Below are 15,924 nucleotides of genomic sequence, written 5' to 3'. Positions count from 1 at the left end.
ACAAGAACACCCTGAAGACTCTGGCAGGAGCACTCATACAAGGGTACTACGACTATGCTTGCACCTCATGGTACCAAAGCACCTCAAAGGCGCTAAAAACAAGATTACAAACATCACAAAACAAACTGGTCAGACTACTGCTTGACCTTACTCCTAAAACCCACCTCACCCCTGCCCACTTTGACTACCTAGGATGGCTTAGAGTAGACGACAGAGTACAGCAACTTGCAATGGGCCTGGTCTACAGTGGTTCCCAAAGTCGGGGTCGCGACCCAAAGGTGGGCCGCGAGCAGCCACGGGAGGGCCGCGAGATGATTATATAAAAAAAAATAAAAAATTATTTCAGGCCACTGAACTTAGAAGCAGGCCAGGACAGTGTTTCTAGTTGTATTCTAAAATTCTATTCTATTGTATTCTAAAATGTGACTATATGGTTTTATATTAACTTAATAAATAAACAAAAACGAAAAATCTACTTATTTCAACGAACATTTCAAACTAAATAACAGATTATGCACATAAAACGCTGAAAACAACCGAAGCAACAATAGTATTTTAATGAGGCTATTATTATTATTATCATTATTATTTTGCAACAAGTTAGCCCTCTCATAAATAGCACATATAAATGAATAACTAACTTGAACTAACTTAATAGGATTGAAGTGATATTTGGCTTAAAAAATCCGTCACCTGGCAAAAAAAAAGAAAAAAGAAAAAAAGCCTGACGATGTGCATTGGGCCGCGGCTCTCTGACGCCTTATTTTCTGGGTCCCGGCCTGAAAAGTTTGGGAACCCCTGGTCTACAAGATACACTACACCACTCAGGTACCCATGTACATGTCGAAATACTTCCCAAAGGTCAGTGAATACCACGCCCACAACACCAGATGGAGTTCCAGAAATCATGTTAAACCCAGATTCGGCACAAACAAGGAACTAAACACGTTTCGCAATTATGACACAACAATGTGGAACGCCCTACCCACAGCCATAAAAAAATTGAATCCCTACCCATATTCAAAACCGCTCTCAAAGAGCACCTACGGGAGGCTGCAATTCGAAACTGGCCACTGTAAATGTCCAAACATAAATGTCATGACATGATGTCATGTGTATGTTGTGTATGTCATAAATGTCATTATGAATTGAAAATGGGGGACCCTGATGTAAACAAGACGAAAGTCTTTCTCTGGTCTGCATCCCCTTAACAATTGTGTGTATTGAGCCGTACTGTATTGTATTGTACCCATTCTGCAATCTGTTAAATAAAGTTTTCATTCATTCATTCAGCTGTTGGCATGAACCGAGCCAGACGCTAAAAGGATGTGAAACTGCTGCAGGCTAAAACCTCAAGGCTAACACCAAGCAGGGCAGGGCAAAGGTAACTTCAGTCAGTGCATCATACAGGCCTTATGGGCAGCAGGAAAGCAGCATGTTGCTAGTAATAAGAAAAAGAGTGGGGTTTTAGTATGGAGAGGGGTTTCAATGGACAGAAATAACTAGGGATCTGATAGGACAGATCAGAATCTGAGTCGATCGCAGCATATTTAAATTGATCGGTATTGATCGGTATTGGGTATATTATGCCCGTATATTATGCCCAATCAAATTCAGATCCTTTTTTGTAAAAATAAATAAATAAATGAATTCAAACCAAGGAAAGCTGTGATATAGGCTTTTTCTTTTTTCTTTAAGCAAAACTATTCAATTACGAAGCATTACCTACATTGAGATAGTTTTACCAACTGTAATATACTTGAAGTGTGCACTGTGCTGCTATATTATCTAGTATTATCTATATTATTATAGTTGGGTTCAGATTCTCTGTGACCATTCTCTGGTTAACATGTTTTGATGATTGATTTGACATCTATAGACCTAATATAGTTTAAAAAGTTAAATGAAGGTGTCTTTTTTATAGACAAACTGACTTAATTACTCCCTACACTCATAGTCAAAAGTTCAAAACACGGTAACTCCCCTACATGTGTCTGACCATTCCTTCATATCCTTCTCACTGACTCTCATGCTTAACCGAAAGCCCTCCACTCAAACTCAAACTCAAACCGTCTCAGTCAGACGCAACCTGCGCTCCCTATCCCCCTCCACCCTCTCGTCTGACATACTATCCGCTCTACCTTTGAGTGACACCTTCTCTGCTCTCCCCCCAGATACAGCCATCTCAACCTCTTTGGACAAGCTCTGTCCCCTCGCTGAGAAACCTGCCCGCCGTTCCCTAACCCAGTCCATGGCTGACGGATGCAGTGAGAGAACAAAGACAGGTCCTGAGAGCGGCTGAGAGGAAGTATAGAAAGTCGCGCCTCACTGCTGATATCGCCACATATCACAACCTGGAGGGATGTGTTTTTAGTCAATGGCATAAAATTGGGTGGGTTTCGGCTGTCCTGACTGCACACACATACACATAATATGTACACACACATGCCAACACACACACACACACACACACACACACACACACACACACACACACACACACACACACACACACACACACACACACACACACACACACACACACACACACACACACACACACACACACAAACACACACACACACACACACACATACTCACACAAACATGCTTGTACACACACACACACACACACACACACACACACACACACACACACAAACACACACACACACACACACACACACACACACACACACACACACACACACGCACACATGCACACACAGACGTTCGACAGACCCACTGACACAGATTCCAGTCGTAAGCCGTGAGTGAAGCCAACTGTCCAATTTTATGAAAGATCTGCAGAAAGCATTCAAACCACAGGGAGATTGACCATCTACGGTATGTTTATGCACTGCCTTGTGCCAAAAGTACAATCTGAGATTTTCTTTTATATATTTTAAATTTTTTGTATTATTATAATATTTATATTATATATATTCTTTTAACCTTTTTAACATACATCTCTTAATATGTATCTATATCAGGGGCTGGCCACACTGAATTACCCATATGGATAAGTATAGAGATTATAAACAGCGTAGAGTAAACAGTAGGTCTCAGAAGGTCTCCTTGAGCTTGAAGACTGAAGTGTAGCTGAGGGAAACTAATTAGAGGTTTGTATCCGTTGTCGACCACTTCTGAGAGCTCACATGTGTCAGGAACAGTGTGTAATGAGCAGACAAGCGCACGGTTAGAGACTGAACCGTTCACTGCCTCAAATACCAGCTGTGGCTTTCGAGGTGAACCTTCTCCAAAATTCAGTGTGATTTTACTTGACCAATGCTGTATGGTGCATGGGGTTTCCCCTGTTAGTCGATTGGTCGACGAATCAGCTGTCAGGGTCTAAATCCCCCCCCCTAAAAAAACTAAAAACTTGTAAACAAAGCTACAGAAAACAGAAGTTTCCCCAATAAAAGATCTCATGTTTGTTGATGGCGATGATGTTGGTGAAATGTATTAATCGTTTGATCGGCTATTATGATATTATTGCCAAAAAGCATGTTGAGGGTGCTTTCCCACTATAACTATAACATGAATGACTGATCTTGCTTTTGGGAGGAACATTTTATTCAATATGAGAGCCTGCTTCGTCCTCTATGTTTACACTCCGTCTAGAGGAAAGCTCTGTTGTTCAGTCACTGAGGTTGCGCTGAGGGAAAAAACCTTCTTTTTACTTTTATGTACCTACTACTATGCTACTATTCTTATACTACTACCTATCTTGCTAATATGTCTATACTACTATGCTACTATGCACTCAGAGTGTAACCCTCAAGCTCGATAGGCTACTATTTTTTTCATCTACTTTTTCTCCTCCTATTTTTCTGTATTTTTCTCCCATCCCAATTTTTGTCGTTATGCCAATTCCCCCCTCCCCTTCCTGGTCGTTGCGCGCATTTGCCCCCTACTTGCCGGTCTAGGGAGCCCTGACGTCTATCAGATGCTTCCTCCGATACATAGGAGACAGCCAGCAGCCTCTTTTCACCTGACAGCGAGGACTCTCATTGGGTGAGTGTAACGCGTGGGAGGATCACTGTGCAGGCGCCCTGACCGACCTGTAGGAGTCGCTGTTTACAACGACCAGGATACCACCCACCGGCTTCCCACCCGCTGACACTTGTCAGTATGACGACCGGCCAAGCCGGTGGCACCGCTGACAGCCGGATTCGATACCAGTGTCTCTGCGGTGGTAGACAGACGCTTAGTCCGCTGGGCTACCCGGCCGCCAGCTCGATACTATTTGATGAACAATGCCACTGACCCTTAGCTTCCGGAGATGTACCCCTCCTGGTGGCGTGTATCCTTTCCGCAACGGAATTCGGTTTCCGGGTTCCTCTGATTGGCCGCGACCCCCACGTGACGCGCCCCCCTATCCACCGCTCTGCTCTGCCGCTGCCGCGCGCGGCAGAGCGAGCGGCCGCAGACTCGCCCGCTTCCTCAATTTATACGCATGGAAGTATTGACTGAATGAATGAATGAATGAATGAATGAATGAATGAATGAATGAATGAATGAAAACTTTATTTAACAGATTGCAGAATGGGTACAATACAGTACGGCTCAATACACACAATTGTTAAGGGGATGCAGACCTGAGAAAGACGTTTGTCTTGTTTACATCAGGGTCCCCCATTTTCAATTCATATAGAACGACTACGCCGTAACAAATCATTAAACAAAGATAACGTTAACTGGAATATGTTGTGCCTTTACACATATGTTGGATTATGTAATTGGTTTGTCATGACAAACAAATAAAAAAATCGCGATTTACCCGCTGGCTACAACAACACACAGTGACTGCATGTAGTCACTGTGTGTTGATGTTGTAGCCACCTCCTCAGAGGCGCGAATACTAAGCTCCCCCGTAAGCTCCAGTAGAGGGGAGAGGCTGAAAACCCGCAGTTCTTGCCCGACTGATGGGAGCCGAATACGCGGATCCGATTTGTCTGATGAATACCCCCAAAACATCGAGGTCCCGAATGCATGGAAGTATTGATTGCGCCGTAACAAATCATTAAAAAAAGATACCATTAACTGGAATATGTTGTGCCTTTACACATATGTTGGATTATGTAATTGGTTTGTCATGACAAACAAATAAAATATCGCATCGCCGGCTGTCTCTGGCTTGCTCCAGCGGACACCAGTCACCAGAGCTCAGCCCGCGGCGAGAATGTGCTGCCGCGAGCGGCATCGCTGAGCTCTGGCTCTGACTACATGCAGTCACTGAGTGTTGTTGTAGCCAGCAGGTAAATCGCGATTTTTTTATTTGTTTGTCATGACAAACCAATTACATAATCCAACATATGTGTAAAGGCACAACATATTCCAGTTAACGGTATCTTTTTTTAATGATTTGTTACGGCGTAGTCGTTCTATATAAATTGAAAATGGGGGACCCTGATGTGAACAAGACAAACGTCTTTCTCAGGTCTGCATCCCCTTAACAATTGTGTGTATTGAGCCGTACTGTATTGTACCCATTCTGCAATCTGTTAAATAAAGTTTTCATTCATTCATTCATTCATTCATTCATTCATTCATTCATTCAGTCAATACTTCCATGCGTATAAATTGAGAAAGCGAGCGAGTCCGCGGCCGCTCGCTCTGCCGCACGCGGCAGCGGCAGAGCGGTGGATAGGGGGGCGGGTCACGTGGGGCCAATCAGAGGAACCCGGAAACCGAATTCCGTTGCGGAAAGGATACACGCCTCCTGCTGACTTGTTTGGATAAAAGCGTCAGCTAAATAACTAAATTGTGAATTGTAAAATGAAAACGATCTGCTAAAAAGGTGAGAAAAGTGCAAGGCTTTTGTGGATTAGTCACTTTTTAGATGCCAAGCACCTCTTTGACTCAGTCATTCACTCATCAGTCATTCATGTATTCACTCAGTCAGTCAGTCAGTCAGTCAGTCAGTCAGTCAGTCAGTCAGTCAGTCAGTCAGTCAGTCATTCACTCATCAGTCAGTCAGTCAGTCAGTCAGTCAGTCAGTCAGTCAGTCAGTCAGTCAGTCAGTCAGTCAGTCAGTCAGTCAGTCAGTCAGTCACTCACTCACTCACTCACTCACTCACTCACTCACTCACTCACTCACTCACTCACTCACTTACCCACTCACTCACTCATTATGTCCACCAGAGGACAAACATACTGTAATATCTTTGGTCGGGTCAGTGTGCATGTGTGTGTGTGTGTGTATGTGTGCGTGTGTGTGTGTGTGTGTGTGTGTGTGTGTGTGTGTGTGTGTGTGTGTGTGTGTGTGTGTGTGTGTGTGTGTGTGTGTGTGTGTGTGTGTGTGTGTGTGTGTGTGTGTGTGTGTGTGTGTGTGTGTGTGTGTGTGTGTGTTTGTGCTCACTATATTTTGTATACTTGATCAGTCGGTCAGACAGTGATTGGGTGCATGGAGTCACAGCCGGGCAAGGATGAGTGTGTGGGAATAAGCAATATTTCAAAAATACTTAAGTTCTGCGAAGTATCTTTTGGGAATTATTTTCCAGCATTGTCCATTGGCCTACATACAGTTCTGTAGATGCTTCATGGTACACCTTTTAATAACCAGAGAGGGCGATAAAAACGACTTTAAATGCTGCCTTCTTTGACCAAATGTTACTTCTGCGCAAGGCATGGCTGTAGGCAGGGCCGCCTGGGAGAAATGCGAGGCCCTGTGCGAAATGCGAGGCCCACACACAGCACATGTCGTATCTCCAAATGTTGTGAAGTAGCATATGTTTTGCCTGGAAAAAAACATCGTTATTAACAAAACATTCGGGAGGGGAAGGAAGGAAGAGTGGGGTAATGTCATGACATTTTCATTAATCTTACCTGCACCAAGGAACGCAGGGCGAAAGGCCGCAACACAGGTCTCCACGTTGACGAAAGGCCTCTCGCTGTCGGGACAAAAATAAGCTGCTGCCAGAGCCTTGTCATGGTGCAGGCCCGACTACATCTTCTGTCAAAGATGATGTCGTAGTCAGAGTGCCAGAACCCCCTGCTATTCTCACGGCTAATGTCAATGGTCGTAGCACAAGCGAACAGCTAACTCAAGGCTAACTGATAGCATCAAACGAACGTTCCCAGCCGAGCGCAGCCGGCAGTTAACGTCGAAGCTAAACAGCTAACTGGCTAACAGTTAGCTCAACCAGGCTATCGCTAACCATTAGCTAACGCAGAAGCAAGCTATGCGGCTACATACAGCCAGGTGCTGACACCAGGCACACACCGTTAGCTACTAGTAGTACTACAATAGCTAGTCGGCCAGTTTAGCTCCAGAGAGAGAGAGAGAGAGAGAGAGAGAGCGATGTCCACGGCGGGAATAGAATAGAGTTAATAGAATAGGTTAAAAACTCACCAAACGTCCAAGAGGATGGAGACAACCGCGTGGAGTTGACGAAGTTCATCTGCCAAACGACCATCCTCTTCATCTTGGCTGCAGGTTAGCTAACGCTAGATAGCCTTTAGCTAAGCTAGCTACTAGCCGACATCATCATGGGCCATGGCTATATCCCGACTGCATCATGACAAGGCTCCGGCCATTTGTCCCGCCTTTCGTCAACGTTCCTTGGTGACTGACCGACTGATAATGACCGACCTTGGCTGGCATAACTAAGCATAATAGTCAAAAGCTGCACGCGCGAAATATTCAAACGCAGCTGACTCTTCTTCTTCTTCTTCGTTTAAGTTTCCGGCGGCGTACTACACATGATGTAAGTAACCACTCCGTTCGTTGAAACCAATAGTATGTCTGCTGCAGAGCACCAGAGCTCCAATAGTGACCCAGGTGCAGACCCAGGAACAAGTCAGACACATTCTACAAACGTGTCTAATGTGAAATATATAAGCATATAAGCAAAACTAGATTTTAGGTATGTGATGAAAAAGGGCCTCGCGGGAAGGGGGGCCTCGCAAAAAAAATTAAAAAAATTAAAAAAATTAAAAATTAAAAAAATAATAAAAAAAAAAAAAAAAAAAAAAAATTGCGAGGCCCCCCTTCCCGCGAGGCCCTGTGCGACCGCACTGCTCGCACACCCCCTGAGGCGGCCCTGGCTGTAGGGAACAGAAGTAGTCTCAGTGGCTGATAATAAGAGCTAGCGTTAGCTGCTACACATCATCTAGGTCAGCGGTTCTCAAACTACGGGTCGCGACCCAAAGTGGGGTCGCAGGTAGGTGACAGGTCTAGGTCGTCCTCGGAGCACCAACTCCATTGGTGCTTCCAATCATCCCGATCCTCCATGCATCCGGCTAGCTCGCCGGTACTTCCTGCTCCTGCATCTTTCTTGAGTAGCCTATGTCCACGTATGTTAGTGTGGGACATCCTCGTGATCGATGCCCATGTGTTGGCTCACACAGCACAGGTTTGCTGGCTGGCAGCTCTTGGTGTCTCTGGCAGGTGACCTGCCAGCCTCATTCTCTGCTATTTTCTCGCTCACCCTTAGTGCCCCCCCATACAAGTTTGCGTTGGTGACATGCTCATCCTTGTTGATGTTAAGTACTACACGCAGCCTTCTGGTCTAGCACCCATCTTGGGACTTCTGTAGGGTGGGCTTCAGGGTTCAGCATTCACTGTCATATAGGAGAACAGACCCTACTGTTGCATAGAAAAAGCTGAGTGATTTGTTGGGGGAGGTCGTAGTTCCACACACTGGTCATCATGCCATTCAGGGCCCTCCAAGCAAGCGCCAAAGTCTTGCTCGGACAAGTTGACCCACAAGCCCAGGTATTTGACTTCCTTTAGAGCAGTGCCTCCTGTTGTTATTAGAGGTGGATGGTCCGGGAGGATGTTATAGGTCAGGGGTAGGCAACCCTAGGCACGCGTGCCTGAATAGGCACGCAGGGGCATTTTCATAGGCACAGGGGGCAGCAGTAAAAAAAAAGAAAAAACATTTTTTTTTGCTTTGAAATATTATAGTGAAATATTTTGCACTGTTGTCGCACTGTTGCACTGTTTATCTTGTTGAAATCCTCCCACAGGTTCTTTTTACTATACATACTTAATTGAGACCCTTTATTTGTTTATTATTTCAATTTAGCTGGAAATACATTGCTACATCATTCAGTAACATTTGCATAGCCTTATAACAAAAACATTATTACGTCACCATTGTGACCAGTGGGATTAATCAACAAATTTTATTATTTATTTTTCTATTTCATTGAACATTGCACATGTTAAAAGCCATTTTTTTACTCAAAATGTGTGAGTATTACCAAGTCAACTTGTGTTCTTAAAACAATGACAATAAATATAGTTTTATTAGGTTGAAATAATGTGGTTGTGTACAGTGGCGGCCGCTGGGTACTTCGCCACTAGGGGCGCTATACCAAATATTTTGTACAGTACAGTACAGTACCACGCAACACTCATGGCAAGACGTGAGCGATTCGACTCACGCTCACTGCAATGAATCGGCTCTTATGAACGAGTCGCTCAGCTGTTACTACAACAACACACAACCAGTCAAATAAAGTATAGTCTAGACTCTAATTCACAACTTGAAACACAATATATAAATAGAAAAGTTAGAAACAAAACTCGCCCGTCTACAAACACAGGCAGATCTCTCCCTCTCTCCTTCTCTCTCTCACACACAGCGCGACGTGGAATCGATTCGTTACACAATCAGACCTATTATATACCAAGAATAACTTCAGTATGAGTACAGGGCTGTACACATATTTTGCATATTGTTAAACGAGCCAAGGCTAGCTATTAAACTATCGATATGAATCGAAAATCTGGGACCCTGATGTAAACAAGACAAACGTCTTTCTCTGGTCTGCATCCCCTTAACTCTTTCAGTGCCACGCCTGGTTTTCCATTTTACCGCTTGAATGCCACCATCCGCGCCAATGTTAACGTTAATATCGCCTAATCTATGTTTTAAATTATGGCTATGTGTCTAATCTGCCCATCGCATTATCAAAGACTATTTTCCAGACAGTGCTGTGAAGGCAGATTGTTTTTTTATCGCGTCGTTGCCGTTTCAGAGCAGTTAGAAAAGCCCCCGTTTTGATATAAAAAACAGCTCATTCTGGAGCATTCTATGAAAATCGTCTTTTAGTGGAATATTCCACAACGTTGATATTCGTCGGCCTTTTTATGAATCGTTTTCAAATAAACGCTAGATGATCAATATTATACGTGCACGCACGCACATTACGGCCGTGCGCGGATAATCGCCTCGTTGATTTCCTCTCGGAGTTTTACATTGAAACCGAAAGAAGACATTTCACAAAACAGCTTATAACTTCATCAAACTTACTCTGATTATCCTACCACTGATAACATAGAGTCCTTACCTGACATCAGATGGTATCCAACTGGTATATTCCAATTCCTGATCACCATTCGAAAAAATCGATACGTGTATGGATCCAACGCGACACAGTGGATCTCCATGATCCGCGGGGATCTGAGGCTCCAGAATGAACTCTAGTAACCCCGGCTGGATCAGTGAACTGGAAAATGTGGAGTACCGGATTTTTTTCCCCATTCATTTTCATTGAGTCCATTCCAAAATCACTTATGTCATCTGGGAGACGACAGGGGGCGCTTTTTTCCACAGTGATCACCGGCGCAGCTCGGCAATACTCGGGTAGGCTCGGGTGATGCAATAATTTTTCAGATCGCAAAAAAAATAATAATAATAATAATTCCGAGAAATCTCATGAGTGGCTAGCAACCACCTATAAAAAAACACGAGAAATCTCGTGAGTGGCACTGAAAGAGTTGTGTATTGAGCCGTACTGTATTGTACCCATTCTGCAATCTGTTAATAAAGTTCTCATTCATTCATTCAAACATAGACGATATTGAACAAGCCATAATCCACGTATTTTCAATTCCGAGAGAGCTGCAGTAGTTAAATCAATGAGCCATCGATAAATAAACAATCAGCAATGTCTCGCTTCATGAATGGCCAGCAGTAGTACTGCTCCTAAAAAAACTATTTACAAACGTTAAGCAGAGAGAGAGAGAGAGAGAGAGAGAGAGAGAGAGAGAGAGAGAGAGAGAGAGAGAGAGAGAGAGAGAGATTTCTTCAACCTCGAACCTAAATTCCTTAGCAACCCGTGTTACCAAGTAAACAAATCACGGAACGATAGCCTAGTACTACTAACGTTAGCTCCCAGAACGATAGCCAGTTAGCCCGCACCAGCCTAGTACTAGTACTAACGTTAGCTGCCAGAACGATAGCCAGTTAGCCCGCACCAGCCTAGTACTAGTACTAACGTTAGCTCCCAGAACGATAGCCAGTTAGCCCGCACCAGCCTAGTACTAGTACTAACGTTAGCTGCCAGAACGATAGCCAGTTAGCCCGCACCAGCCTAGTACTAGTACTAACGTTAGCTCCCAGAACGATAGCCAGTTAGCCCGCACCAGCCTAGTACTAGTACTAACGTTAGAGAGAGAGAGAGAGAGAGACTCACTGTTTAGTTGAAACGTCCAGGGCAGGAGAGCTTGATATCCGCCATATAGCTTGTTAGCCAAGTGTTAGCTCAGCTGAGCTCGTCGACGTTAGCACAACACTCAACAAGTACATTCCTTTGTCCATTTCCGCTCGAACAGACTGCAAACTACCTGGCGTTCTATCGCCATGCTCTAAGACAAACTCTAACCTTAACCAACTTTGAAAGAGTGCCTAAGCTTAACAGTCTAAAGAAAGAACTTGCAGTCACGGCACGGCACGCTCTAAGACAAACAACAGTCCTAGTACCAGGAACCAAGCTAGAAGCTAGAATTGGAACATTAGAAATTGGATTCGGCCAATCAGAGATCGTCTCTGTGAAATTCTGCCATGGAAAAAAATACTGGCGTCGGTCAATCAGAGAGCGTCTCCGCGAAATGCGGCTATGGAAATTCTCACGGAAGTTCACGCTGCTTTCTAGACCGCTTCAAATCGCGCTCGGATTCCAACATAATAGTCATATTTCAACGCACAACGCCGTATGCACTGATTGGCTGTGACGGAGACAGCGATCAAACTGTGACACGCACTCAGAGCGCTATCGCGTATAGCCCGGGCCGAAAAAAAAAAAAAAAAAAAACGTGATGTCACTTCCTGCTCTGGAAAACGATGTTTTTTTTAATTTAGATAATAACGTTATATTGTGCATTGGAAATACAAACATACTTAAAATGAGTAAATATTATTAATTTTAAACATGTTTATATTATTTGGGCGGCTAGGTGGTGTAGTGGGCAAGGCACTCGCCACCAGTGTGGAGACGCTAGGATTCGCGTGTTCGAATCCAGCTCTCCACATTGTTTTCAGTTTAGCTGGTCGTCCGCAGTAATACACATTGGCCGTATTACGGGGAGGGAAAACTGAAGGGTGGGGATCGAACGTTGTGAACAAGCGACTCCTACAAGTCGGATGGTGCGCCTGCGCAGTAGAATCAGGAAGTGTCGGGGGCAGCGTGAGCCTCCCACGCGTTACTCCTCGACACTGAGAGATCGAGCTGCGCAGGTGAAAAGATGCGACTGCTGTTACCTCAAGTACCGGAGGGGACTTGTGCTATGTATGACTTAGTCCACATTGCAGCCGGCTTGTGGGAGGCAAGAAACAGCGTTCGTGACAGGGGAGGGTTGAATTGGATGATACGAAATTGGGATGGGAGAAAATATAGAAAAATGGGAGAAAAAGTGGATAAAAAAAAAAAACATGTTTATATTATTTATAGGGCTATAAAACACAAAAACAAAAAAGTTTTATTGTCTTCTTCTCTGATTTAACAGCAGCTGGCCAGCAGGTGGGTCGGCACCCTAGCGCCCCTAGTGGTAGAGCCGCCACTGGTTGTGTACTTATTTTTCTGTTAACTTATTATGGATTGAAAACTGAAAACCTTAATGCACAGTAACTGAACTCAATATTTTTAAGTTCTGGTAACTTATTATTATTATTATTTTTACAGTGTAGTCTTGCGATCAATCAAAACTTATTTACACGATATACCTCACATTCACCCTCCATTCACATCCTGGTGTTCTCCTGGTGTTCTCCATTAGGCCTGTAGGTGGAGCTATGACAGCACACATACAGTACACACACCGATGGTGTGTGATGTGTCCAAAAATGAATGGGCAAATGTGAGTGAAATGGTCGCACTGTATGCAGCTGTTTGTCTGCATTGCATCCCCCCCCCCAACTCAGATTTAGGGTTGATACAACCATCATAATAATATTGTTAATAATAACAATAACAATTACGATGCATGGAATATTGTTGAGGCACACTAGTTACAACTATATTTCAAACAGGCACTCCATTTCAAAAAGGTTGCTGACCCCTGTTATAGGTTATGACTTGGTTTTCTTGGTATTTAGCCTAAGGCCAACCTTGGCGCACTCTGTCTCCACTCTGCACAGGAGTTCCTGTGCTTTCTCTACACGGTCAGAGAGCAGGTTGATGTCATCCGCATAGTCCAGGTCTGTTAGGACTACGGCAGGGTGTCGTCTCGATCTCCTAGGTGTTTTTGTGAGACCAAGTTCCTGCTCCCGTCCACTGATGGCCTTTCTGATAGCATAGTGTAGGACTATGACGAAAAGGAAGGGGGCAAGGGTACGCCTTGCATCACCCCAGCCAGGATGTCAAACTCTTCACTGTTGCCATCTGGGGTTACCACCTTGGCTCTTGTACCCGTGTGCATGGTCTCTATGGTCCGGAGTAGATTGGGAAGGACTCCGTAAGCCTTGAGTATCTTCATCATCACTAGGGATGCCCCGATCACGTTTTTTGCCACCGATACCGATCACCGATCATCGTGAGCCATATTGGCCGATACCGATCTGATCGTTTTTGATTAAAAAAAAATTAAGAATAATTTTATATAATTTTTTTTTTTATAAAATATATATATTATATAATTAGACTTGTACTTGTATTACCTGCGAGACATCGCCACCACGCAACAAGCTCCACTGTCTGTGTGTACTCTAGTAGCCTCCAGCTACGGCCAGGATTCTCCGGAGCTGCAGCTGGACCCTATACTCGAGTAGCCTGCAGCTACGGCCAGGATTCTCCGGAGCTGCAGCTAGACCCTATTGATCATATTCAACAACATGCCCTCAGCTCGAATACGCATCGAATGAGTGTTATAAAACATTGATATCAGGAGCTATCTGTGGCTACTGTTGGCCGGCTATATAACGTTGATACAGCGCCTCGGTGAACTATTTAGTTCAGTGGGACATTTCGTTTTGAACAGTGAGCTGGCGTCAGCTAACGTGAGCTACAGCTGAGGTATCATACACGTCTCTACTAGACTTGCTGGAGCGTTTGTTGATGTCAGGAGCTATCGGTAGCTGGCCGGCTAGATACCGTTCGGTTAGACAATGCCTCATCATGTATTGGACTGGAAGTGAATGGTTGACTAGGTCATTTTGTAATGGTAGCTAACGTTAACTCAGGGAGACGCCATCCTCCCGTCCCACTAGACTAGACCCGTGTTTACATGCGCGCGGGAGGGGCTGGAGGGAGCAGACGAGGGAGCAGACGCTGCACCACTGTGTGGGAGTGAGTGCAGCTCCCGGTGTCTGTGAGACAGAACTCAGCAAATGAGATCGGTTTTGCCGATCGGCGAAAATAAAGCATTATCACTGATCACCGATCGCATATTTATACTGATTATCGGCCGATAACGATTGGTGGCCGATCGATCGGGGCATCCCTAATCATCACGCCTCTGTGTATCGAGTCAAATGCCTTTTTGAAATCGATGAAGCGCAGTACCGTTGTTCTTCTTCACCTCCTCAATGATTCTCCTCAAGGCCAAGATCTGGGTCACAGTGGTCCTCTTCTCTCTGAAACCATTTTCATATCATGCGATCATGCGATTGTACATCTTTGCAATGACAAACATCAGACTTATGCCACGGTAGTTGTCTGGCTTCGAGAGATCTCCGGACTTAGGCACTGGGATGATGTTAGAGAGAGACCACATATCAGGCTTGTTGTTTGTCATCAGGGCGTGGTTGCAGAACTCAAGGATGATGTTGTCAAGGTCACAGTTCCTACAGACCTCTGTTTCCCTGCTTCAGTGTGGATTTCACTTTGGCAAACTCCCTGGCTGTGTCAAAAGTCAATAGTGAGATTCGTGAGAATGGCAGGTATCATCTCCTCAGCTTCTTCCACTGTCAAGTGTGTTCCCAGGAGATTTCGGAAGTGAGTTAACCAGGAGGTCACCCTCTCCTCTGGGCTGTGGCCTGCCACCTGTCCCTCCTTCAACCTTTTCCTCCCACTCATCTCATTGATGACCCTCCATGCCTCCACATACTGCTGTTCACCATGCGCTGCCTCCACTCTCTGCACCTTCTCCATCAGCTCCTCCCACCTGATCTTATCGTAGGTATCGAACAGAAGCTGTTTGGCCTTGTTCAGTACCTTGTGATTTCCTGCAGTCTGCTCATTCCCGTAGCCTCAGCATGCGTCCTACCCTCCCTCGCGCACCACCATGACCTCCGGATGCCTGGACCTCCGAGAGACCCCATTCCTCTCCACCACTGGAACACACATCCTGGCCGCCTCTTCATTAACAGCAACGAACCGTCTGTTCTTGGTATTAGGCTCCTCCTCCTCACCAAGCAGCTGAAAGTGATTCCTCACCTCCACTGTGTACCTGCTTTGAAGGCCAGGATTGACAGTGCCTTCCAGTCATACCGGATCTTCAGGCTTGGTTTGGGGACCCTGAGGCTCAGTCGCATCCTTGGAGACCCTTGATGATCAGAGCCCACAGAGTTCTGGATGAGCAAGAAAATAGCAGTCAGGAAGTCAATGATTTCAAATACCTGGGCTCATGGGTCAACTCGTCCGAGGAAGACCTTAAAGTGAGGAAGGCGTTTGCGTGGAGGGCCCTGAACAGCATGACCAGTGTGTGGAACTCCAACCTCCCTTGACAAATCAAACTCAGCTTCTTCTATG

General features: G+C 45.0%; 1 protein-coding gene across 1 annotated transcript in view; it reads right to left on the bottom strand.

Moving 5' to 3' along the window:
* LOC311242931 (homeobox protein CHOX-CAD-like) overlaps positions 1–15,707 on the bottom strand; it is a gene marked incomplete at both ends in the record, with an annotated part of 32,817 nt that extends 17,110 nt beyond the window's left edge. Inside the window, one exon of the mRNA XM_084331995.1 lies at positions 15,623–15,707. Coding sequence (XP_084188121.1) covers positions 15,623–15,707 — 85 coding nt within the window. The remainder of the gene's footprint in view (positions 1–15,622) is intronic.
* Positions 15,708–15,924: the final 217 nt, after the last annotated feature.

Source organism: Notolepis coatsorum (assembly GCF_963971535.1).
Source record: "Notolepis coatsorum genome assembly, chromosome: 16".
Taxonomy (NCBI): Eukaryota; Metazoa; Chordata; class Actinopteri; order Aulopiformes; family Paralepididae; genus Notolepis; species Notolepis coatsorum.
This window is presented reverse-complemented; position numbering and strand designations above follow the sequence as displayed.